Raw genomic sequence first — 23783 nt, 5'->3', positions numbered from 1 at the left:
AGTCCCTTTATCAGAATAATTCATTATTCAACTAGGTTTTTCAAGTGATTGCCCCTTGAGTTTGGTTCACCAGACCCAATAATCTTAAACTTTGTGCCGTTCTGAAGTTTGTCCAGTCCCAACCAGGTCCCTAAGCTGCACAATGAACAACCTATTTTAAAGCTAGAACCCTCAAGCCTTACAAATAATTCCCCCTTAACTCCCTATTCTGAGATAGTCTCAAGATCCTGTGAAGAGAGCAACTCTCTTACTACAACAAACAATAAACTTGGTAAAGTTTAATTAGTAGAATACTTTGTTAGTCTTTGGAAGAATTAGCAGTTGGCAAAGGTTATTAATAAAATTCAACAAGTGATCAAGACTAATGAAACTAGCAATGTAAGAAAATTGCATGGAAAAAAAAAGAAAATTGCATAGAACAAACATCATAAACAATTGATAAGCTGGCAGGAAATATCTTCAATATATCACGATAAGAGAGCTGGTATATTCAATGTATAAAAATAACTCTTAAGAATTGAGAGATGGGGGCTGGGGATTTAGCTCAGCGGCATAAACACCTGCCTTGCAAGCAGGCAGTCGTGAGTTCGATCCCTGGTACCGATAAAAAAATGAAAAAGACAAAAAAAAAAAAAAAAAAAAAAAAAAAAAGAATTGAGAGATGGCTGGGCACAGTGTCACATGTCAGTAGTCCCAACCACTTGAGGCAGGAGGATCATCAGTTTGAAGCCAGTCTGGGCAATTTAAATAGAGCCTATTGGAGGTGGGGGGAGGACAGGACAAAATACTCAGTAGAAAAATGGGGAAAGGCAGAAAATACACACCCACCTCCACCCCTATTACATACAAATGGTTTCAACAGATCCTGGCAAAATGCTAATGCCAGGAAGCCTGAGGCAGCAAGAATATGGGTTTGAAATATATTCTTGTGTCAGGTGAAGGAATATTCACAGAAGGATGGGGACCCTGTCTAAGAGACACAGGAGCCAACTTAGAGGAGTTCCAAATGCCCAAATCTGGGGCAGTTTGGACAATAAAATAATTACATTAACAAGATACATAGTTCATTGAGTCTATGAGTTCAAATTGACAAAAATACCTAACTGAACAAATAAATACATGAGGGAGAAATGAAGCTCTTACGTATGATAGAATTTCAGTCACTAAGCATAGAATATATAATGCAAACTAAAAATCACCTTTAGGGAAAAACATACAATAATATTTGTTGCATTGAAGAATGACTTATGCTCAGGAGGCTGAGGCAGGAGGACTGCCAAGAGTTTAAGGCAATCTTAGGCTACATAACGAGTTCAGAGCCAATCTGCACTACAAAGTGAGACAGTGTCTCAGAAAACAAAAGCAAACAAATGAGCAAAGAATTACTTATGGGTGCCAAAGATAGTAACCAAAAGTGTAAAGAGACCCAGAATATCTTGCATAGTCTTGTCTCCTCAGAAGAGACTCTTAAGTTATTAAAGGAAAAAAAGAGTAACTTTATTGCAGCTATATATAGCCAATTTAAGCTTTATTTAAGACTTAATTTATTTAAGACTCAATTATTTTATTCTATATATTTGAGAAATTTATAATTTTTGGTTTTATATTTGGTTTTTTTTTTTTTTTTTGAGCTGGAGTCTTGCTAAGTTGCTCAGGCATGATTTTTTGCCTCAGCCTCCCAAGTAGCTGGAATCATAGGCTCGTGCCAACACACTCAGCTTTATATTCAATTCTATGATAGAGTTACAGTTTATTTTTGTACACATAGTGTGGTGGACAGAACGATGGCCTCCCCAACAATGTCTATGTCTCAACCCTTGGAGCCTATGGGTATATTTCCTTACACGGAAAAAGGATTAAGATTAAAGATCTGAAATGGGGAAAATTATATTGAATTATTTTTGTGGACCCAATATAATTACATGAACCCTTAAAAGCAGAGGGCTTTTCTTGTCCATAAGCAGAGACATGTGACATTTAAAGAAATATTAGGGGTGAGAATTTTGACTTTAAAGAGAGAGGAAGGGGACCATAAGTCAGTATTGGGCTAATATTTAAAGTTTTAGGCAGTTGAAATGTTCATTACCTCGTGATATACTTCATGGTATATTTGTATAATGCACAAGAATGTAAAAAGTCTGTAGTGGGGTGCGCTCGGAGAAAGTGGCCTGAAGAAAGGCTTTGTTTATGATACACCCAATAGGAATCTAGAGTCACTGTGACAAGGGGCACAGAACTCGTAACTTCTCTTTGAGCAAATGTCCTACACGTGTACTCCATACACTTCCATATAGCTCCTGCATAGTACCAGCGGACAAGGTTCAGTACGCATTCAGTGGCAGAGGTGGACATTTGGAGCCTGTCCAGTGTGTTCCATGGGTGATCTGTGGTAGCCCTAGAAGTAAAGACTTTGAATTTCTATTTTTGATCAATTAAAAAAATTGAAAAAATTCTTGCTTCTTCAACCTCCCACCGTAAAGCCATAGTAATGGGAAACATTAAACTTTGATCAATTCACAACAGTTTTAAAATAGTTTAAAAAAACACTGCCAAACAATCGAAGCAGGACTCACTGAAGAGAATTAGAAAGAAAAAGACTGAAATGCTAGGAAAAAAATTAACACATTCTTTTTGTTATTTGCTTATGTATATTTTGCTGAGTTTTTTTAAATTATGAAAGTCAGGTTTGTCATCACAACAGGGAAGCAAAAACAACCCAGGGGACATCACAGTTCCACCCATTTATGGGTGATAGAACTTACCATCTACTTAGTTTCTTTCTCCAACACAAATTCACTTATCCCTGAATAAAACCATCCTTAACCCTACGCAGCCTTGTCACCCCAACACAGGGGCCTTCCTGTCGTTAATTTATAAGTTGTGAAGTTTAAGGGAGTAAGGAAAGGCTGGAGCCTCTAGAAAGAGCAGAGCCAAAAAGAGGCGAGATGAGTGAAACGAAACTTCCTACCTCAGCAATGTGCCTTGGGTTACTCTGCTGTATTACGCTATCTAACACAGCCAGGCTGAGCAGACTAACCCTTATCACTTCACATTTCCTGCCCCTCCTCTGTCCTGTGACACTTAATATTTTGTTTAACCTTGGTTATTCAAGTTATTGCTTATGCCAAGAACAGATACCATATCACCTCAGTTTCATCTGAGGGCCAAAATCCTACTGTAGCCTTCAGTCCAAACATTAACAATCAAGAAAGCCTTCATTTATTTTTAAATGCTGGCATCCTTCACCTGCACCAATTTCTCCCTCCTCCCAGCCCATGGTACCCTCTAATCTACTGTTAGTATGAATTTACCTATTCTAAGTACTTCATATAAGTCATACCCTATATTATTTGTCCTTTGTGCCTGGCTTATTTCACATGGCACAATATTTTCAAGGTTCATCTGTGTTATAGCATGTATCAGGTTTTTTACGGCTGAATAATATTCTAATGTATGTATATACCACTTTTTGTCTACCCATTTATCTGCTGATGAATACTTGGGTTGTTTCTGCCTTTTTAGCTCCTGTGAATAATGCTTTTGTAAACACTGGTATCTGTTTAAATTGTTGTTTACTATTTGGGAATATATAACAAACAATGGACTTACTGGGTGATAAATATGTTTAACTTTCTGAGGAATCACCAAATTGCATTTCACAATGACTGTACCATTTAACTAGGGCTTTTATTTTCTCATGTCTTCACTAATATTAGTTTTTTTCTTTTGATAACAGTGCTGCTGTTAGGTATGAGTGATACTTTCTTGTGGTTTTGATTAGAATTTTTCATGCATTTATTGATCATTTACATATTTTTTAAAGAGGAATGTCTATTTAAACACTTTTACCTTAGAATTGAGTTCTTATTTCTTGCTTTTTTGATATCAAGGTTATCATATTTTTCTTCTATCAACATACTGTATTAAATCAACTGATTTTCATGTGTTGAACCACAGTTTCAATTTTGGGATAAGTCCTACTTGATCATGGTATATAGCGCATTTTAAAGTATGCTTCTGAACTTAATTTTTCAGCATTTTGGTGATGATTTTTGCATTTATGTTCATAAGGAGTATTGGTTTATAGTTTTCTTCTCATGTCTTTGTCTGCTTTTGTTATTAGGATAATGCTGGTTTCATAGGCGAGTAAGAAAGTGTTCTAGCTTCTTCTGAAAAAAATTTGAGAAGGATAAACGTTAATTCTTTTAGTATTTGTTAGAAATCACTGAAGAAGTCATTTGGCCCTGTTTTTTCTTTGTTGGGAAGTTTTTGACTGGTGAGTCAAATCTCCTTACTTGTTATTTTTCTCTTTCATCTTAAATTAGTTTGTAGATTTCTATGAATTTATCCTTTTTATCTGAGTTATCCCACTTGGTGACATATAGCTGTTCGTAGTATTTTCTTAGAAGACTTTTATGACTGCACAGTAGTTCCCCCTTTTATTGTTTTAGTATTTGAATATTTTTCTCTCTTAATCTAGCTAAAGGATTATCAACTCTGTTGAGTTTTTCGAACAATAAACTTTTTATTTTATTGATTCTCTCCATGTTCTTCTATTTTATTTTATTTTTTCTGGTTGTAATCCTTATTTCCTCCCTGATTATGACTTCAAACTCAACTGAGTATAAAATATTCAGTAATTTTTTTCCTCAAGTGCCAAAAATGTAACAATGTGTTTCTCGAGTCATCAAAGAAAAGCCTGTTTGTTAGGCTTGTTTTTTAATATTTATGAATATCATTCATATAATGTACAGTAGGATATTATGATATTCCTATGGCAATGCTTAGAAAAAACAATTGTTTATTTATAGTGACCACTCTAGATTGAAAACTGCAACCACTCTGTTTTTCCAGCTTGCAGGATTTGAGGGAGACTGAAAGAGAACAACACCAGGGACCTCTTGGGTATTTACAGGAAAACTTGAAATAAACTCACTCATTTTAGATCATTGTGTCATCAGAAGACGTATCAGACCACAGAGAACACACATAGTGAGAATCCTGTGATATCCTATGAATGCTGATTTTTCTGCTAGAGAAAAGAGCGTGCATGGATCTAAGCGACATCACATCTATATGTGGGTCCCACAATTCCCCTCTAAGTGTTTTCTAGATTGGATTTTAAGCATACATTTTGAAAAGTTCTCTTTTTTTGAGACAAGATCTTACTACTGTAGTAAGATCTTGAACTCACTGTGCAGCCTAGGCTGGCTTTTATTTTCCCATGCAATCCTCCAGCCTTAGCCTCCCAGGTGCTTGGATTACAGATGTGCACCATTATGCCCAGTTTCTTTGATTTTCATTTTGCATTTCTGTCAAGCTTCATACTTTCCCTTGCCTGCCTGCATGCTGACCCAGATTGCATCCATCACCATCCCACCTGCCTACCTTCAAACTCTTGATGCCTCCTACGCTCAATAAACCATAACTGATGGTCACAGTAGTTGTCTCTTCCTTGTGTGTGTCTTAAGAGCAAAGGTTTTAAAGATTATATTTAAGTTTATTGGCATCACTCTGATGTCAATCTCTTTCATGTTTCCAAATCACTAAGAACATCTACCGAGTCTGCAAAAACAAATATATATATACTTTTTTAAAAAAGAAATATAAATATTTTAATACTAAATTTGTTGAGACATCATGAGAATAATACAAATTATCTTCGGCCTCTACAGTTACAAGAGGTACTCAAAGTGGTGGCCAGTAGCTTCCAGAAATTTATTAGTGTGGCAAACTCCTGCTGCAGTAACCTTGGTCACTGGGATTACTGCATCACATGCATTTTCAACTTCTTCTCTAAGGGCCAGCCATGCAGTGGAATTTCTGCAATGTAGAACATCCTCTAAGGTCCCCCATGTTAGGCAAAAGAAATGAAAACAGAGGTACAATCTCAACAGGACAGGTTTATTTTTGAACAAATCTGAGAGGGACTGCTCTGGAGCTGGAGACCAGACCAGCTAACTCTCATGTGGGCTATAAGGTTTTCATAGGGTCACGAACATAAAAAAGGAGCACCCTGGACGGAAAAAGTAACAAAGGGACTTCCCAGGTGGAGAGTTCAGCACAAGGAAGTTGTAGTTATCTCCCTTGGGATAGGCATTGGGCCCATACAAGGAGTTGCATGTTGTTTGTCAAAAGCAGGGCTGAACAATGATTGGGAATTACAGGGTATAGCTGTGCTTACTGGGCCTTATTAACCTGTGACTACACATCTGCAGCAAGTGTAACAACACAGTAGGGGGAAAGAATTAACAGTGATATCTGCTCAGACCAAGATGACAGTGGTCAGATTCCTTTACCCCAAATGAGGGCACCACTATCTGTTGAAAAACGTCATATAATTTTTCTTTTTTGTGAGGGGTGTGAGTGTGTGTGGGAGGGGAGAGAGGCAGATTCTGCATTAAAAGCAAAATGTCTTCATTTATTTTAAGAAAGGAATGGAGAAACTGATGAGTGAGCTGAGAGCTTTTAGGGACGGGGAGGAGGGATGCACAGAGTAATGGAAGGTCAGGACCTGGTGAGGTGTAAGTCTAGGAGCAGAAGTATGGAGGACTTCGTAGCCACTCATTCCTTTTACGTATTTACTTTTAAATGATTGATTACCTTTCCTGATTAAGACTTTCTTAGTTTCATATCTAAAGTACTTCATTTAATCAATAAAAGTTACTGTGCCACCTTCAAAATGCTTAATCATTTTATGCTCTAAATGACATCTCTTTTCCTTCCAGATTATTTTCTGTCCCAATTTCATTGTTCTTTCAATTCAACGGACTCTCTAATCCAAAGACCCTGCTAAGTGTTTTAAGTGCTTGTTATTCATTATCCCAGTATCCTCTTTCCAAGAACAACAACAACAACAAAAAAAAAAGTTAAAAAAAGCCAAAACTTCTCCAGAAATTCTCCAGCAAACTGTACCTTGTATTTTCTCTCTCGCTCTCTCCACCCCCATCCCATCCTGGAGGTAGAAAACAGGGCCTTTGAACTGAGTTACATCTCAATGTTTTATTTTACATTTTATTTTTGAGATAGAGTCTCACTGCCTAGGCTGGGCTCAGACATGTGATCTCCTGCCTTAAGCCCCAGAGTGGTGAAATTACAGGAAGGTACCACTGCTTCCAGCTCATCCCTCATATTTTGCTGGCTAGAATTGAGTTATAAGCTCTTTCTTAAGCCAAAATTGGTAAGAAAAACATAAGTATCAAGACTGATTTACAATAATCAATATTTACTTCTCAGGAGATGATAAAATGACTTTCTTAAAATGTAAATAACAACACCATGATTCTCAAAAAAAGTGTAGAATAACTGCTGGTGGTTATCCAATAGTAAGCACAAATCTATCTTTTTGCCCCAACCAAAAGTGACATCTTTGGAAGTTACCGTTCACTTGTCAGCCTCATATTAGTTATGAGGAAAAGAAATACATGAATGACCTTGCTTCTACTGATCACGTTCGGAAACTGGTATCATTAAATATGTGTTCGATAACTTTAGGTGAAGCATCTAAACACTGTCTCTACTTCTACAGCTGCAATATGATATATTGTTCAGAAATAAGCATAAGATATCTGGAAACATAAAATGAGATAATTATACTGCATATCTGCAAAACATTATTCCCATCTTTTAGCTTCCTATATTGCCTGTTTCCATTTCCATTTGTTCTTATACACCTGTTCAACAAATAATTCACACACACTTTCAATGAATAGTTGCTGACAGTTTACTTAATGACAGTGGACAATATTTTCACCATGGTTTCTGTGTCTAAAGTATTAACCCATGAATTACCTGCTTATCTCTTGGAATACAGAATCAGACAAGCCAGCTCATAGGAAGTAAGACAGGAAAGATGAGGCAGGATAATAAAGGGGATGGTTTGTGGAACCCTTAGTTTGTTTCCATCAGATTCTAAACTTTCCTGATAATTACAGTGGTTCCAACAAAGCATGTGAAACCAAGGGGCCTTACACTGGTTTTCTGGCATAGGTATTTGTTTGGTTTTTAATACTTACATATAATATAGATAAGTAACTCAATTCAAAAAAGATGTGCTTATGTCACAACAAAATTGAATAAAAAAAGAAAGATTGGTTTCTGCATAGACTGGAAAACAGGAATTGACATTAATGGACTAAGTAAAAAACTGCCTTCCTGCTATAAGATCTCCATTCTTTGGAAAGATAAAGTGATACTGATGGTTATAAAGTAAGCTAATCAGTCCAGGTGTGTTGGCAGAAACTTGTAATTCCAGCACTTGGGAGGCCAAGGTAGGAATTGTTGCTGTAATTTGACACCAGCCTGGGGTAGTCTGTGAGTCTGAGACCAGCCTGAACTTCAAGACAATACCCTGATCACCAAAACCAAAAACTAATACAATAAGTAAATAAATGTGGGTTGCTCCCAGATGTGGGGACAGCAATACCCAAGCCTCTCTCTGTGAGTCAGCACCATTTGTGGACAGTTGGGGGAAAGAACCAGGCATTACCAAGAGGTGATCCCTGCCTAGAAAAGAAGCCATGCTTAGGCTGCTGCCTGAGATGGGGACAGCCAGACCCAACCCTCTCTATGAGTCAGCACAATTCCTGGGCTACTGAGAGAGAAAACCAGGCCTCACCAGGACGCAATCCCTGTCTGAAATCCATATCATTTTCATTGTTTTGTTGGGTTGCGTTTATTCTCTTTTGTTTTGTTTGATTATGTTAAATCTGATAGCATGAGCAGTGATTTCAAAGATAGCAAGACATTTTGATAGGCATTTTGGATTTACTATTGTCTTGTGTTGAAGCCCTTTATTGCATTCACTGTTTTGCTCTTATTGTTTCTCTTCTATTCTGTTCTGTTTGATTTTTACTATGTTCGCAGGTATCTGCTGCTATTTTGAAGACAACAAAAGGCATTATGGCATCTATTGTTAATTTCGTAAGGTTTTGAAGTCCTGTATCACTTATACTGGTTTGTTTTGATTGGCTTTATTCTGTTTTTTTTCCCCCCTTGGTTTTATCCTCTTTAAAATAAATAAATAGATAAATAAATAAATAAAGTAAGCTAGCCAATTGTTCTAATGAGCTAATGGCTTGAAGAAATTTTCCAATTTTGAAAAACTAACATTTCAGAGAAAAAGATGCTAAAATAATTGTAATCATTTATGATTGTTCTTAAAATAAAAAAGTTTGGTTTTTTTTTTAAAAAAAAAACAGGATTTGGAAACATTATTTATCTTTGCGATAGGATAACAATATACTATGGATTAAAGGGAATTCTAGAGGAAATTATATTGCTAAAAGACAATGTCAATTTGTGCAGGTAAATCACTTTAGAACAAGACTAGAAAGTACATAGCTATTATGTGAGAGTAGCAAAGAATATAAAGAATTTCAGCAACCGAAACCTCATAATTTTATATTTATACTATATTTCACATAGTTCTTTAGATGATTCACAACAACTTTTGATGGAAAAGAAAAAGTTCAACCTCAGTGTCCTAAGACACCCGAAGAGCCCTGTGAAAACAAAATAACTCTGCTGGTTAGATCTTATCACTAGACAGGCTCCAAACAGGTTTAAAGCAGAGATGGGAAACTGACTCACCTCACCCAGTGAGTGGGTTAAAGTTTTGCTAACTTTCAACACAGAGAATGAAGTTTCCAGATGTATCAGTGAGAAGCACAATGGGATTTATGGGACAGAAATCTAAAAGTACACACTTAGAAATAAGACTGCAGGCCCTTAAGTGGAATATATTGTTGGAGGTTTGGGGGTATCCCTATGATGGGTTATCTAGAATGTATATTCTAAAATCCATATCATTTTGCTGATTTGGTGGGTTATGTTAAAATGCAAAACATTTACCGTGTTTAAATCTGAGATATGGGTGCTGGGGATTTAACTCAGCGGCATAAGCACCTGCCTTGCAAGCAGGCAGTCGTGAGTTCGATCCCTGGTACCGATAAAAAAAAAAAAAAGACAAAAAAAAAATCTGATATATGCTATCCTTTTAATAGTGCATATTATCCTGAGGATGGAGGCTGGTAGAGGAGCACCATTTACAGGTGAAAGGCACAGGTCCAGAGTCTAGTACCCAAGGTTTTTTGGTTTTTTTTTTTTTTTTTTTTTTTTTGTCTTTAAGGCCCTTAGGAATTATTTCCTTGAAGAGAAAACAAGCTTGAATAACTTTGGGTCCTGAATCTGGAGTTTCTCCTAAAAGTACAATTTAATTATTATAATTTTCATTATCTTATTATCAATGTTTATTTTTTTCTACCCTAATCACCAGTCCCAAACTTCAAACTGTTATTTTTAAGAGCTATAGAAGCACCAAAGTTCCATATTCTTATAGGTACTTCACACAGAAAAAAGAGCATTGACCCTGCCCAGCCAAGAACTAAAAGTCTCATCCTGACTGACCTTTAAAAGACCAGACCTAGAAGGATAGCGTTGTTATCAGCTTGCCATTAAATCTGACATCACATTAATTTGTGAACAGAGGTCTTGTAATACAGACGACACATTTACAGAGTTTTCAGGAATATATACACAATATTTTTTGTAATAATCGTACACGTGAGCATCAGCCTAACTGGAAGCTAGAAAAGTCTACAAGATATAATCTTACAAGCACGTTAAACAAGCAGGAAACAGAAACTAAAATTAGAATAATGGTGAGCTCTCTCTAAGTTCTATTTGTCTTGAGATGCTAGTGTACAAGTACATACGTTCCTCTCTGTTTTGTTAATAAATCTAGCTTTCTTTACGTTAGTTATAACATTGGACAAAGAAAAATTTAATATAAAGATATCTATGTTTTTTATGAACATTGGACCATTAAAACTCTAATTATTGTAGAGTATAGAACCTGGGACCCTGCTTCTACTTTGTAGACCTAAAGATTTTTTAGTGACTAGCTCCAGATAATTTACAAAGTTTAGTTCCATTTGATCCAGGAGCAGCGTGTGTCGACCTGAGGGGATGTCTAATGAGGCTACTATTCTAGGGTGTACATTCTGCACCTCTTCCCATTTCTTGTAGAGAGGGCAAGTATTTCATATCTAGGGGATCAGGAGCCTGTGACTACTGAAAAGGAAAAACCTGAAGCTACAGTCTACAGCCATACAACCTGGAACATGCCTGATCTTCCCTGAAGCTGCAAAAGTTTACAAAAGGAACTAAAGAAAGATCCAGAGGAGGCAGGGAAGTGGGTGGCAGAGTGAGGGAGAGAGAGAGGCAGTGCATCAGAGGACAAAAGGTTGGGGAAGTGAAGAAGAAAAAAATGTAAAACTTGCCAAAGTCATAATCTAGGCCTGGCTTACCTTCTGCCACTGGCTCATCAAGGAAATGTCACCAGATAGGGTCCAAGGAGGTCCCCAAAGCAGAGATGGGGGACCTTGGCTCACTCAACCCATGGGGATGACTGTAGGCTTGCTGACGCCTGTCAGAGAAAAAGGATATTCAAGATCCATCAGTAATTAATTAAGGCAGACTTTTGAAAGTACATGTGGAAAAAAATGGAGTGCAGACCCTCAAGAGGAAAAAGGCACTTTGTGATCTTGAGCTGGGCATGTTTATAAAGGCTGGAGGTTGTTCCAATGCGTTATCTAGGATGTATACTCTAGAATCTACAGGGTTTGACCATCTGGTGAAATGCAAAGCATTTGCTGGGCTTAATGCTGATATGTGCTTTTGTATATGTCCTCTTAATAGGGCACTGTTCTGAGAATGGAGCTGGGTAGAAAGGAGTGCAATTTGCAAGTGAAAGGCATAGGCCTAGAGCCTACTTCAGGGGCTTGTTGTAGATAGCCCTTAGCAATCTTTTCTGGAACAAAAAAATGTTTCATATTTTATGTCATAAAGCTGCAGTTTTTCTTTTTTTTTTTTGTCTTTTTCCTTTTTATCGGTACCAGGGATCCAACTCACAACTGCCTGCTTGCAAGGCAGGAGTAAAGCTGCAGTTTTTCTTAAAGTACAATTTTCGTATTACAAATATAATATTTCCTTTTTACCTATCTTATTTTTTCTATCTTTCTTGAGTATGATGAAGAATATAAAACAACAGGTCACCTATCTGGTTTTGTGTGGTTCAGTGAAGCTCCTTGAAAGAGTTGCTGGCCCAGACAGGACACTTTAACCAGGAGAAGCCTCAGCCAAATTAGAGCTCCTGCCTCCCCCGCCCCTTAGAGATTTACCTGTAACCGTATACCCCCATCCCTAAGAACCTGCTTCTGGTGCCAAACGTGTGCCAATGGGCTACCTGTGCATCCCTAATGCCCCTTGGGGTCCACCCAGACAGAGGCTACTTATGGGCCTTACTCCATGTGTTAGAGAGAGAGCCTGAGAGTATGTTCCAGAGAGAGACAGCTGGCCCCGGGGTGGAGATGCTGCGCTGGGGGGTGGGGGGGGGGTGGTGGTGGTCTCTCCCTGCATTCCCGAAATAAAGGTGACTTATATTTTATACTTCTCATCTTTGCAGCCACTGCCGCCCACTCCTTTCACGGCCGTCCACTCCACTCCACTCCATTCCTTCCTTCCACTCCTGCCACTCCACTCTTTCCACCCCACTCCATTCCTTCCTTCCACCACTCCTTCCCCTCTCTCCCCCTCTTCTCAGACCTAACATCTTACATCAGCTGAAGCCATATTATGCAATTCAACGTCGTCGCTCTACTATGCTGAGGAACAACCTGGCTATTGGCAATCGGATGTTTGCTTTGGAGCAAAGGTGTGTTACACTGCTTAGATCATAAGCTCTACATTCCAGCAAGGATGAAGAGACTGCTATTGAAACATGGATAACCCCAGCCCCATCGAAACATAGTGTTCTGTAGCCTTTATTACTGCAATGAAAGCAAATAAGTACTAAATAAATAACTAGCATATTTAGAACAGAAATGATATAACCGAAGAGTACTAAGACAGTAGATCTAAAGCTTCCTTGGCATAGGCATAAAGTTAGCTGTCTAATGCAGTGGTGAGAGAAGAGGTCTCTCGGAAAAAAAATCATTTTTCAGTTTACTTCATTAAGAGAGTAGTGATAATAAGAAACTTAAATTTGGTTAAAAGTAAGTGGTATTTACTTGAGTATTAACTTGGTATTTACTAAGAGACTATAGAAAGTTTTTATATAAATTTCTCATTCAATGTTCTCAATATTTCTATCATATAGATGTTAGTATTCCCATTTTATAGGTAAAAAAAATTAACTTGCTTAAGATCTTGCAGATAGTAAACAATGAAGCTGGATTTGAAAAACAGAAAGTTAAAAAAAAAAACAACCAGGAAGTCTAATTTATGCCACTATGTTTTCTTTTCCTTTTCCTTTTCCTTTTCTGTATTGTATCTTCACCAGAAAGCTATCTTCTTTAATAATCTTATTTTTACATTTATGTATTCACTTTTATGGAACTTGTGGAAGCTGAAAAGGCACAAAATTAGTTAATCTATAGCTACAGTACAGCTATCGTAAACATGCCCCATCTGGCTTCTCTGATCCAGTATGTACTAAGCACATCAGCCTTTAAAGTGTAGGGTTAGGAAGTATATTGTGGATTTGGTTATCTTGTTTATGCACACAAGGGAGTTCAGGAAACTATGGTCATTATGAATTCATTGACAATTTTCTTAAGAAGTGACTTTGGAATTGCAAAATACATCCTTGGTTCTTTTCAGATGGTCAGAATTCCTTTAGCAGCCTTAATCATGTGAGAAACTTAGGAAATAAATTTACAAAAAAAAAGCTCTAATTTAAATTATTCTCATGTAAGAGAAATCGAGTGATATTTAAATTTGTGTTTGATTTATTCACTTAATATTATAGCTTAAGAACTCAAAAAAACTGCCCCTCATAAAAGAATCAAAAAATGAGCAAATGAATTGGATAGACACTTTACAAAATTCCAAATGACCTACCAATACATGAAGAAATGTTAACATCACTGGCCATTCGACAAATGCAAATTAAAACAATACTGAGACTCCATCTTACTCCACCATCAAGATATCAAATAACAAGTGCTACAAGCCTGCAGAGGAAAAGTAACCCACTAACACTGTTGGTGGGTATTTAAACTAGTATGACCACTATGGAAAACAGAATGGAGATTCCTTAAAAACAATCCTTAAAAAAACATTCCTTAAAAAAACAAAAACTAGAAATTCCATTTGATCTAGCTATTTCCTTCTTATATTCCTACAAGAGTTAAGGATGCTGTATTGCAGTAATTCATGCATACTCATTTTTATAGGTGCACAATTCATAATAGCTAAAACTTGGAAGAGCCCTGTAAATCTATCAGCAGGTGAATGAATAAAAAAAAAAGTGCTGCCTACACACTATGGCAGCACAGTACTATTGGCGTCACTGGTGGAGAATCCCAGGTATTGTTCAGATTTATGTATTTGGGTCAAAGAGTCTACGCAATAACCTAGAAAAACTCAGCTGCTGATTTGAGTAATAACCACTTGAGCAAAGAGTATGGCTGTTGAGTGGTGGCAAATAGCGTGTTTGTTTGACACGGAGATGAGCTCATGCTTATTAATCAAGTAATCTGTTGAGCCATGACTCAATGTGGCCAAATAAGATTGCTGCTCCAAAGCTTCAAGATCAACACACAGAATTTTGTGGGTGCTGTCAGCTCTGATATCCCAGATCAAAATAAATCCAAAGATTCAGAACTTAAAATTGTAGGCACCTAAGCCCCTCCTCAAGGTCTGCACTTCGTTGTGTCCCACTTACGTTCAAACTGTAACAACAGGAAAACTTTGGGCTTCAGAAGGCCCAAGCGAGGACCAGCGGGTTGCAATTAGTTCAGCGAGGACATTCTGAAAAACAGTAGAACGGAGCTAAGGCGACGAGCAAGAACTCGTCTTTTACAAGAGGACCGGTTTTACAGCCTTGGAGATCAAGGATTGGTCTGGGACTCATTAGCAGTCTGGGAAATCACAAGCTGGGCAGTTTTTGAAGTCAGTGCGTAGGACGCCGGCTTAAAGGAAACTCGCCCACGCTACCGCTGGTAGACTCCGGCCCCACTTTTTGCCAAAGGCATCCTAAGGCCCGTGGGGCTTTCCAACGGCTCCATCTGCGCCACAGATCTACGCAGTTTCTCACAGCTTCCTCGCGGGCTCCACACACTTCCCGGCAGCCTTAGCAGCAGGGATAAGCACCGCGCCCCCTGAGGGGCGCAAACCGGAAATTCCCTCGGATAGCCCCGCCCCTGCCAGCCTGAGCCGGAAGTTGGTCTTCCCTGGCCAGCGCGTCCCTTCGGCGGGCCGCCCCGCGAGTGCGATGCTCTGTGGTACCCGAGGCCTCCTGAGGGCCTCCGTAGCGCCCACCGCTGCCCTGGCTGCGGCCCTGCTCTCGACGCTTGCGCGCTGCTCGCTCCCGGAGCGCGGGGACCTGAGGACCACAGCGCTCAGCCCCTACTTCGGCACCAAGACTCGCTACGAGGATGTCAACCCCGGACTGCTGTTGGACCCCGAGACGCCGCGGCGGGACCCGGAACTGCTGGCCGGGAGCTGCACCCCAGTGCAGCTGGTCGCCCTCATCCGCCACGGTACTCGCTACCCTACGGCCAAACAGATCAACAAGCTGAGGCAGCTGTACGGGCTGCTGCAGGCCCGCGGGCCGAAGGATAAAAGGCCGGGCAGTGCGGAGTCTCGCGGCCTGGGCGCCGCACTTGCCGACTGGCCGCTGTGGTACGCGGACTGGATGGACGGACAGCTGGTGGAGAAGGGACGGCAGGACATGCGACAACTGGCGCTGCGTCTGGCTTCACTCTTCCCGGCCCTCTTCACCCATGAGAACTACGGCCGCCTAAGGCTGATCACCAGCTCCAAGCACCGCTGCATGGACAGCGGCGTCGCCTTCCTGCAGGGACTGTGGCAGCACTACTATCCTGGCCTGTCCCCGCCCGACGTCGCAGGTGATCACGCGCCTCCAAATCCTCTCTCACCTCTTCCAGACCCTGAACTTCTCCAAACCCAGACTCCTCTGTTTCTTCTGTTCCCAATCCAACAACCTCCCAGCTATCCCTTTGCTGGGCGTGGATGTTGTGGACTTGGCTCTTTCTCTTGTCTTCATATATGTATTCATTTAGTCATTCGTCAGGTATGAATTTAGCACCTTCTGCACACCAGGTACCGTAACAGACGCTGGTTTCCTCCTAGCAGGAAAGGAGGCAGATGTAATCGCTTCCATTCTCAGTTGAATTGCCTTTTCTGAGCGCCTACTCATTATTTACTCCATCACCGGAACCTCCATTAGCAGTTGAGCACACTTTAAATTTTTAAAAAAGTTGTAAAATTTAGATTGTACATATTTCATATTTCTTGTTGTATATAGTCTATAAACGTTACCCGAAGAATATTTAAAGACATCACAATGTCATTGAGGAAAGAAGTTGAGCACAATTTAAGCTAGCCTCGAACATCCAGCTTTGGGAACACTTTTTAAAATTATACTCCAGAACTGTCTTCTGCAAGCATTGCTTCTGATACTCGTTTTGTTTGTTTTTGGTTTTTCCTCATCATCTTTTCTAGGTATTGGCTCTAGACTTTTAGGAAGCTGCTCTGAACCCTTTCATATGCCCTCTTCTCTTTGTTTTCTTCTTGTATTTACTGTCGGGTTTCATTGTCGCTGTGGTCCATGGTCATATGTGATATCTTACCAATTTATTCTTTTAATGATTTCTTTTCAAGTTTTTCAAGGATCTCCAGTGGGATCCTTTTTATTTCATAAGTGAACAAGCTGAGCCCATTATGCCATTTCTGTTGTCCTCTATTTTAAGGACTAGTTAGGCCCAGAATCCAGTCCTTCTCTTTTTCCAGAATGATGCTTCCTTCAAAAATGTTTTAATGGTTACAGATAATGATAGCAAGCACTCAGCATCTATTATATGCCAGGCTTGCCTCACATTTACTTTATGAAAATATTGCAGCTGCTCTTGGAAGTTAGTAGGATTTTTCTCTCTTTTATCACAGATGAGGAAATTGAAATTCAGAAATACCAAATAATTTTCTAATTTTCTTACAGCTAGTATGGACATGAGAAATTCAATACAGACCTTGTTCTCCTAACCATTATTTGTCCTGTAACATTTGATGAGAATAGAGATATGTAAGAATGTGCCAAGGAGATGAGTAAGAGTTAACAGTTTCTTTCAGTGTCAAGGTTAAAAGAAGGAAGAACATCATTTACTCACACAGCCCAACTGAAAAACAAAACATTAAAAGTAGTCTAGGTTGTCATTTCTTCTGTAGCACTCAAACCAGCAAGGGATGTCTCAGTTGATCATGTTATCTTGTTTCTGCTTTGTGCATAACTTGGTTGGCTGACTTCTGTGTAACTACTTGTTGACTTGCGTTTTTAAATTATAGGTAGACTTTCTATTTTTCAGATATCTTGGGTGAAAATATCCCATCAGTCTTTTAAATTAACTGATGGTCAACAGCACAACATATTTTAAAATAGCACAGCATATGCTATATAGTATATGTGACCTAGAATGAAAGACTTTTGGTCCTCAGATTGCATTGTCATTTGCCTCAGAGTACAAAGACAGGGATCAAAATAGTTCAGGATAAAGCCAGGGATCAAAACAGTTCAGAATAAACTCTTCCCTGCCATCCCCTAACCCCATCATTTTCAGTCTCAGAGATTAAACCCTTTGCCTAGCCACTTTGTCATCATCTGTAGACAATTGTTTTGCCTGTTTCGTACATCTGGGCTTTTACAGGAGACTACTGAATTAGATTTTGTGTTTTTATACAACAGAACAAGGCCTTTGTTTCTGTTTAAAGAGCAGCAGTAACACATAATAACAAGGGTTGACTATCCAGAGCCAATGAGAAATTCTGTTTTGAGGCCTCAGAAAAAGACAACAAACTTTCCTTTTTTTCTCCCTAGTCAAGATGTTTTCCTAACAACTGTAACTGCATAAAATGGGCAAAATTATCTGTATCTGTATCAGGAAACATTTGTACATCTATGTGTATATTTACACACACATCCAAAGCAAAATGTTATAACGATTCTAATATTTTATGTACAGAAATGATTTCTGGTCTTTTCAAGATGAACTATTGGAGATGTTTTAAATATGACTGAAAGAAATTAAAAAGGCACCCTAATAGTTGAAGCATGATTACAAATTTTTTTTTAGTACATGTATGTATAGAAAGTAATGGAACTTAATAAATTCTAAAGTTATTTGGGAGCTCAGTTGGTAGCTAAACCAAATCTGAAGCACCTACCACAGTGAAGCAAGCACAGTAAAACCTGAAATGATTGTTTTGTGTTATTGTTGGTAGTTTTTGCTCAAATCACAATCTTTTGTAAAGTGACACAGGTTTGGAAACTGAGATATTCTGAGATTCTAGCTTAGAGTAAAGAAACAGCTTAATTTTTTCTTTGTACCTACACACGTTGCTAATTTTTAGTTTGCTTTCTGAAGTTTTCTGTGCCTGACAAACCAGTAGATGTATAACATGGTTAGTTTTGCAGTTTTTATAATTTCCCTAATTATTTTTTTACCATAAGAAAACATTTATTTTATTTACTTTTATTTCATTGTCTAGTATTGCTTTAATGCACCATTTCAATGCTTTCTGGTTTTTTGATCTTTTTTAGTGTCCTTTCATGCATTATGATCATTATAAATGTGGAGTAGTTTTACCCTTTGTCTTTCTGATCAGTATGTGTTATTTCAGATGTGTTAACTCATGGTTCACTAGAGCTCCTTTTTCACATTTGAAACAATTTTTCAGTAACTTGAAATTGTCTTTTATTGTCAGTGATTTACATACATAATTTACAAATGTAATTCTTTTCAGATATGGAGTGTGGACCTCCAAGAGTTAATGACAAACTAATGAGGTTCTTTGATCACTGTGAGAAGTTTTTAACTGAAGTGGAAAGGAATGCAACAGCTCTTTATCATGTGGAAGCCTTCAAAACTGGACCAGAAATGCAGAACACTTTAAAAAAAGTTGCAGATACTTTGCAAGTGCCAGTAAATGACTTAAATGCAGGTAACATGTCTCTTATCTTCATTTGATCTTTGGCGTAAATAATTTTGAGCTGTGAAAATGAAAAATTAAAGAACATATAGTTATTCTTTTTAAAGGTCCACAATTAACCCCAGAACTCTGGTAGGGTAAGGTAAAGAAGGTTACAAGTTTGAACCCAGCCTGAGCAATTTAATGAGACTCTGTCACAAAATAATAAATAAATAAGTGGGCTTGAGTTTAACTCAGTGCAAAAATCCTGGGTTCAATCATCAGTATAGCCAAAAAAATAATAAAAAGCCTACATTTGAATTTACATTAAGAAAATAATGTATTTGGGAGGTTAGAAAATTATATACACAGTGCTTGCTGTTTTTAGATTTATGTTCTTCTTTGAGTCTTATGGAAAACAATATACAAGATTCTTGGCATATATTGAAATTTTTTGAAGGTAGAAGTATAAAAACCTCAACTCTAAACATTACTTAGAAATAAAAATTGTTCTAAATTATCTCTCCATAAAATGATGCAAATAGAAAAGTTGAGTAAATTCTTTAGCTTTTGAAACAGTTCAGTAGTACATAATAATGTGTATGTTGAGTTAGAAAATGGAAAGCAAAGTTTTTTGACGTTTTATGCATAAAAGATGCTGAAAAAAAAAAGATAACTAGACTAGTATTACAAATTGAAGTTTTTTTTTTTCCTCTTTTCTACTACCAGCTAAATATTTGGGTCAGCTATGGAGCTTTAAGAATTATTTTATTGGGAAATAATTTAAATATGTAGATAAGAATAAAAATTAATATAATGAACACTGTATATGTACAACTTAGTTTGATCAAATTTTAAAATTATGCTTCTGATAGTTGCTTTTTTTTTTTTGATCTTTTTAAGACAGGGTCTCTATGCAGTTCAGGCTGGCCTTGAACTCATTTTGTAGCCCAGGCTGGTCTGGAACTTGCAACAATCCTCCTGCCTCAACCTACCAAGTGCTGGGATTACAGGCGTGAGCCACCACGCCTGGCCAATAGTTGCTTTAAATACATTGACGTCTAGTGAGACTTTTCCTTGAACTCGGTCTTTTCTTTTGTTCTCCAGAGTTTAATCATTGTTGTTAATTAAGTATTTAATCCCATGCAGGATTTTTATGTTTCTGTACCTAAATAGAATATTGCTTAATGTATTGTTTAATTTTTAAGAATTTTTAAGTATCAAAGTGTATGTTTGATTTTGTTTTCTTTTTTATGTTTGTAATTCTGGTCTTATATTTTGTTTATTTATGTATTTATTTATTTCATAGAACAGAGGGCTGAACCCAGGCCTTCAGGATGCTAGGAAAGAACTTTGTCACTGACCTATACCTTCAGCCTAGTCTACATTTTACAGCCTAGTTTACATTTTAAACTGACATACAGAATTTCTTGATATGTAGCCATTATTCTGTTAGTGGTTATTTATGTTGTTGAAGAACTTTTTAAAAAATGCCTTTAGTCTCTGAATCACCAAGGATTATTTTTGTTTTTAGTAGTAGAATAACCGAAACTTCTTTTTGGAGACAATATAAGCATAAATGGTTGAAATCATAGGTTTTGAAGTTTGACTGATTGTTCCTGAATTTTTACTCTATTTTCAGAAACTGTCATTTGAGGCGAATTCATAATATCTCTATGTCAAAGTTTTCTTCTCTGTAAAATAGGTATAGCAAGTATACTTGCCTCAGAAGATGATTACAAACTGATGTGAGATTAATTGATGAAAAATATTTCACACAGTACCTGGCACAGGAACTATTCAGTAAAAGTTTTTAATATTTAACCAATCTCTGTTTCTGTCTCTGTCTCTCTGTCTCTCTCTCTCTCTCTCTCTGTCTCTCTTTCTTTGTAGCATCAATTAATTTTTGGCCCTGTTTTTTCAGGAAAATTAAAGAAATCTGAAAGTAATGGAAGCAACCCCTACAGCTGCTATTCTTTTCTCTCCCTGGCTTTAGATGTCACCCACTTCTTGATTAGAGAGCAATGTTTTTATTAGGTACTGACAAAAGTTACTTTTTGTAACCTACACACCCATTTCTTTATTTCTTCCTTTAATACATATGTGTATTTAAAAGTAATTAGTGAATTATAGGTATAAAATTGCTAGATAATTTATTCTGAAATCTACTTTTGAAATTTAGCAGCTGGGTTTGAAAACTTGATGCTATTACCACCTTTTCATGCTCTCTTTGTGATTTTTCTTTCTCCTTCCCTAGACTCTTACCTCTCTCCAGCCTCTTCACACTCTTTCCTGTCTGTCTTACTGGTTATAATGTGAACTGTTATGTAGTTTAAAATACTGTTCAATTAAAGTACTTTATTGTTTCAGTTTTCACGTTGGGGACCAAAACCTTTAAATGTTAGCTCTTTTTTTGTCTAGCCCTCTAAAGTTAACAAAATTAACTGCAGTTTTATTTTTGATTTTTAAAAAAACATAGTAGGTTCTTGTGTTAACTTTTTTGTGTCTTGCCAGGCAAACATGCTCTTGACAGGTGTTTAGTTTTAAAAGATGAAAGAAGTTAAGATTTACTGAATTGTACTGAAATCTATACCCCCTCCTGGTTTCGTTTTGATAATTTTTTTTGATTGTAGAGAGCAATTACTCATTCTTTGATAGGGAGAAAAAAAATTAGTCTCTTTCCAAACTAAGTAAATTCAGTATTTTTTTTAGCTATCCTACAAATAGTTTTCTCATATATTTAGCTTTTGAAAAATTATAGAAACTAATAACTCACAATATCTTACCTTTTTTTTTTTTCAGATTTAATTCAGGTAGCTTTTTTTACCTGTTCATTTGACTTGGCAATTAGAGGTGTTAAATCCCCTTGGTGTGATGTTTTTGACGTAGATGATGCAAAGGTATGTATTACTTTGACAGTTTCTTCTTTTTTTTTTTTTGGTGGGGTATTCACAGAGCTTTTAAGAAAAGGAAACATAAACTATCTTCTTTTTTTTTAGCTTTGTGAGATCCAAAACTATCTTCTGATTAATGCCTAATTTTTCTTAAATGAAGAGATTAATGTTCAAATAGGTCCTACCTATTTATAAATAGTTTGGATGCTTAAAACACTACATTTTCTTTTTAATAACTTGGTATCAGGATCTTCCTAGTTAAAAATCTGTTTAACCCAACATGAACTTCTACTGCTGGAAGGTGGTGGAGTCAGTATAATACAAATTATTCTTTCTACTCTCAGTGGATGATTGCTGTAGGAGCTGAGCTCTAGTAATATGTAAGTATTTCCCTTCTGTGCTCTTGTATTGCCCCTGATAACTTTTTCTCTGTCCCAATCACCTACTGCCTCCTCTGTTCAAACCTTATCACTTCAGGAAGTTCTTGCTCTACCCTCTTTTGACATGCCCTATACTTTGGGTGGCTATGCAATTTGTTAGCTATACCGAGACACTTTTTTGTGAAAGGAGCACTATTAAATATAAGCTAATAAAGGTATAAACTGACACAGTCATCATTCATGTGTCAAAATACCTTTTTCATTTGCAGATTGCTTGGAGAGGGAGAAATAAAATGATGTTCAATGTTTTATAAATGATAGCTATTGGCAAAAGAGGAATTTACCTTTAATAGAATGCTACTCTGGTTGTAGGAATAGTTGGGATGTGATTCATCTGGATGTGTGCCCTTTTTTTGTTCTGAGTTCAATGTGGTCCTTCATTTCTAAAGATTGACAACTCCTGGTTTAAGTGCAAGCTTCTTCCCTGCAGTGAAAGTACAGATCTTAATCACCCTCTACTCACCTATTTGTATTTCCCTCCATTTCCCTTATTTAAAGCCTTTTTCTTTCAAACATTTAACTCTTTCTTTTCATGCATCTTCTCTACTAATTCACAGTAAAACCCTAATGTCAAGATTTGGGTTAAAGTAAAATCTTTCTATGCCTTGATTCTTACATCTGTTAAATGATGAAACTAGTAGGTAACTCAGGAGCACTCTTACAATTCTTATACTGACCTTTTTTCCCGTCTTTTTAGGATTTTTTTTTTTTTGTCTCTTTATTGCTTAAACACCCTTCCCACTAATTTGTTTAGAAAAATTTTTGACTGACAGGTTGTAAGAACAGTACAGTGAAGGTAGGAATGTGTTTACCAGATGTTCACTTTTTTGGACACACTTGCTTTATCTCTCTGTATAATATATTAATTTCTCATTGCTGCTGTAACAAATTAGCACAAACTTTGTGGCTCATCATAGCAAAAGTTTATTATCTTGCAGTCCTGGAGGTCAAAAATGAGTTTTGCAGGGTTCATCAAGATATCAGTGGAGCTGTATTCTTTCAGAGACTCTAGGGGAAAATCTGTATTTTGCCTTTCCCAGTCTTCAGGGACTGCTTGTATTTTCTGTGTGACTCCAGACTCTGCTTTCATTGTTACAGCTCCAACTCTTAATGTCATTTCTGCCTTCATTTTATTAAAATTCTTGGAATTATGTTGGACTTCAAATAGTCCAGGATAATTTCCCTATCTCTAGTTCCTTAAATTAGTCACATCAACATGTGTTATCATGTAAGTTAACATATTCATAGGATAGCTAGAGATTAGTTTATAGATATCAGAGGGGCACCGTTTGTTTTGTTTACCACGTACATATGATCTTTATTTCATGTGTCAGAGTACTTTACCCTTAAATACTTGGTTATGCATCTAAACAAGAATATTCTCCTTAAAATGTGTTACTTTGTCAGAAAAAAAAAAGAATATTCTCCTACATAACCATAATACACTATGCTTTATATATAT

At 37.3% G+C, this 23783-nt stretch overlaps 2 protein-coding genes and 1 non-coding gene across 11 annotated transcripts in view; 2 read left to right on the top strand and 1 right to left on the bottom strand.

Moving 5' to 3' along the window:
* Positions 1 to 15134, bottom strand: part of LOC134473830 (uncharacterized) — an 82232-nt gene extending 67098 nt beyond the window's left edge. For both annotated transcript variants that reach the window (XR_010044293.1, XM_063239507.1), the window contains exons 1-2: positions 14729 to 15134; positions 11310 to 11428 (exon numbers count right to left, since the gene is read on the bottom strand). Coding sequence is in view for 1 of the 2 variants with exons in the window: in XM_063239507.1 (XP_063095577.1) it covers positions 11310 to 11327 (18 nt within the window). In the remaining variant the exon portion in view is untranslated. The remainder of the gene's footprint in view (positions 1 to 11309; positions 11429 to 14728) is intronic.
* On the top strand, positions 2146 to 2271 carry LOC111757990 (small nucleolar RNA SNORA11). Its single transcript, XR_002792242.1, has one exon. It is a non-coding gene; the product is annotated as a small nucleolar RNA SNORA11 (small nucleolar RNA).
* A 71-nt stretch (positions 15135 to 15205) lies between the features above and the next one.
* Minpp1 (multiple inositol-polyphosphate phosphatase 1) overlaps positions 15206 to 23783 on the top strand; it is a 136315-nt gene continuing 127737 nt past the window's right edge. For 4 of the 8 annotated variants that reach the window (XM_063239501.1, XM_063239500.1, XM_063239502.1 and 1 more), the window contains exons 1-3: positions 15207 to 15914; positions 18823 to 19020; positions 21790 to 21887. In XM_063239501.1, coding sequence (XP_063095571.1) covers positions 15278 to 15914; positions 18823 to 19020; positions 21790 to 21887 — 933 coding nt within the window. In that variant the 5' untranslated portion in view covers positions 15207 to 15277. Of the gene's footprint in view, positions 15915 to 18822; positions 19021 to 21789; positions 21888 to 23783 lie in introns of all 8 variants that reach the window. The other 4 variants (XM_063239504.1, XM_063239505.1, XM_063239499.1 and 1 more) reach the window with 3 other exon arrangements.

The sequence above is a fragment of the Cavia porcellus genome, unplaced genomic scaffold, assembly GCF_034190915.1.
Source record: "Cavia porcellus strain 051 isolate PalLab524CR breed Dunkin Hartley unplaced genomic scaffold, mCavPor4.1 scaffold_28, whole genome shotgun sequence".
NCBI classification, from domain to species: Eukaryota; Metazoa; Chordata; class Mammalia; order Rodentia; family Caviidae; genus Cavia; species Cavia porcellus.
The sequence above is the reverse complement of the archived record's forward strand: the minus strand, read 5'-3'. Positions and strand labels throughout refer to the sequence as shown.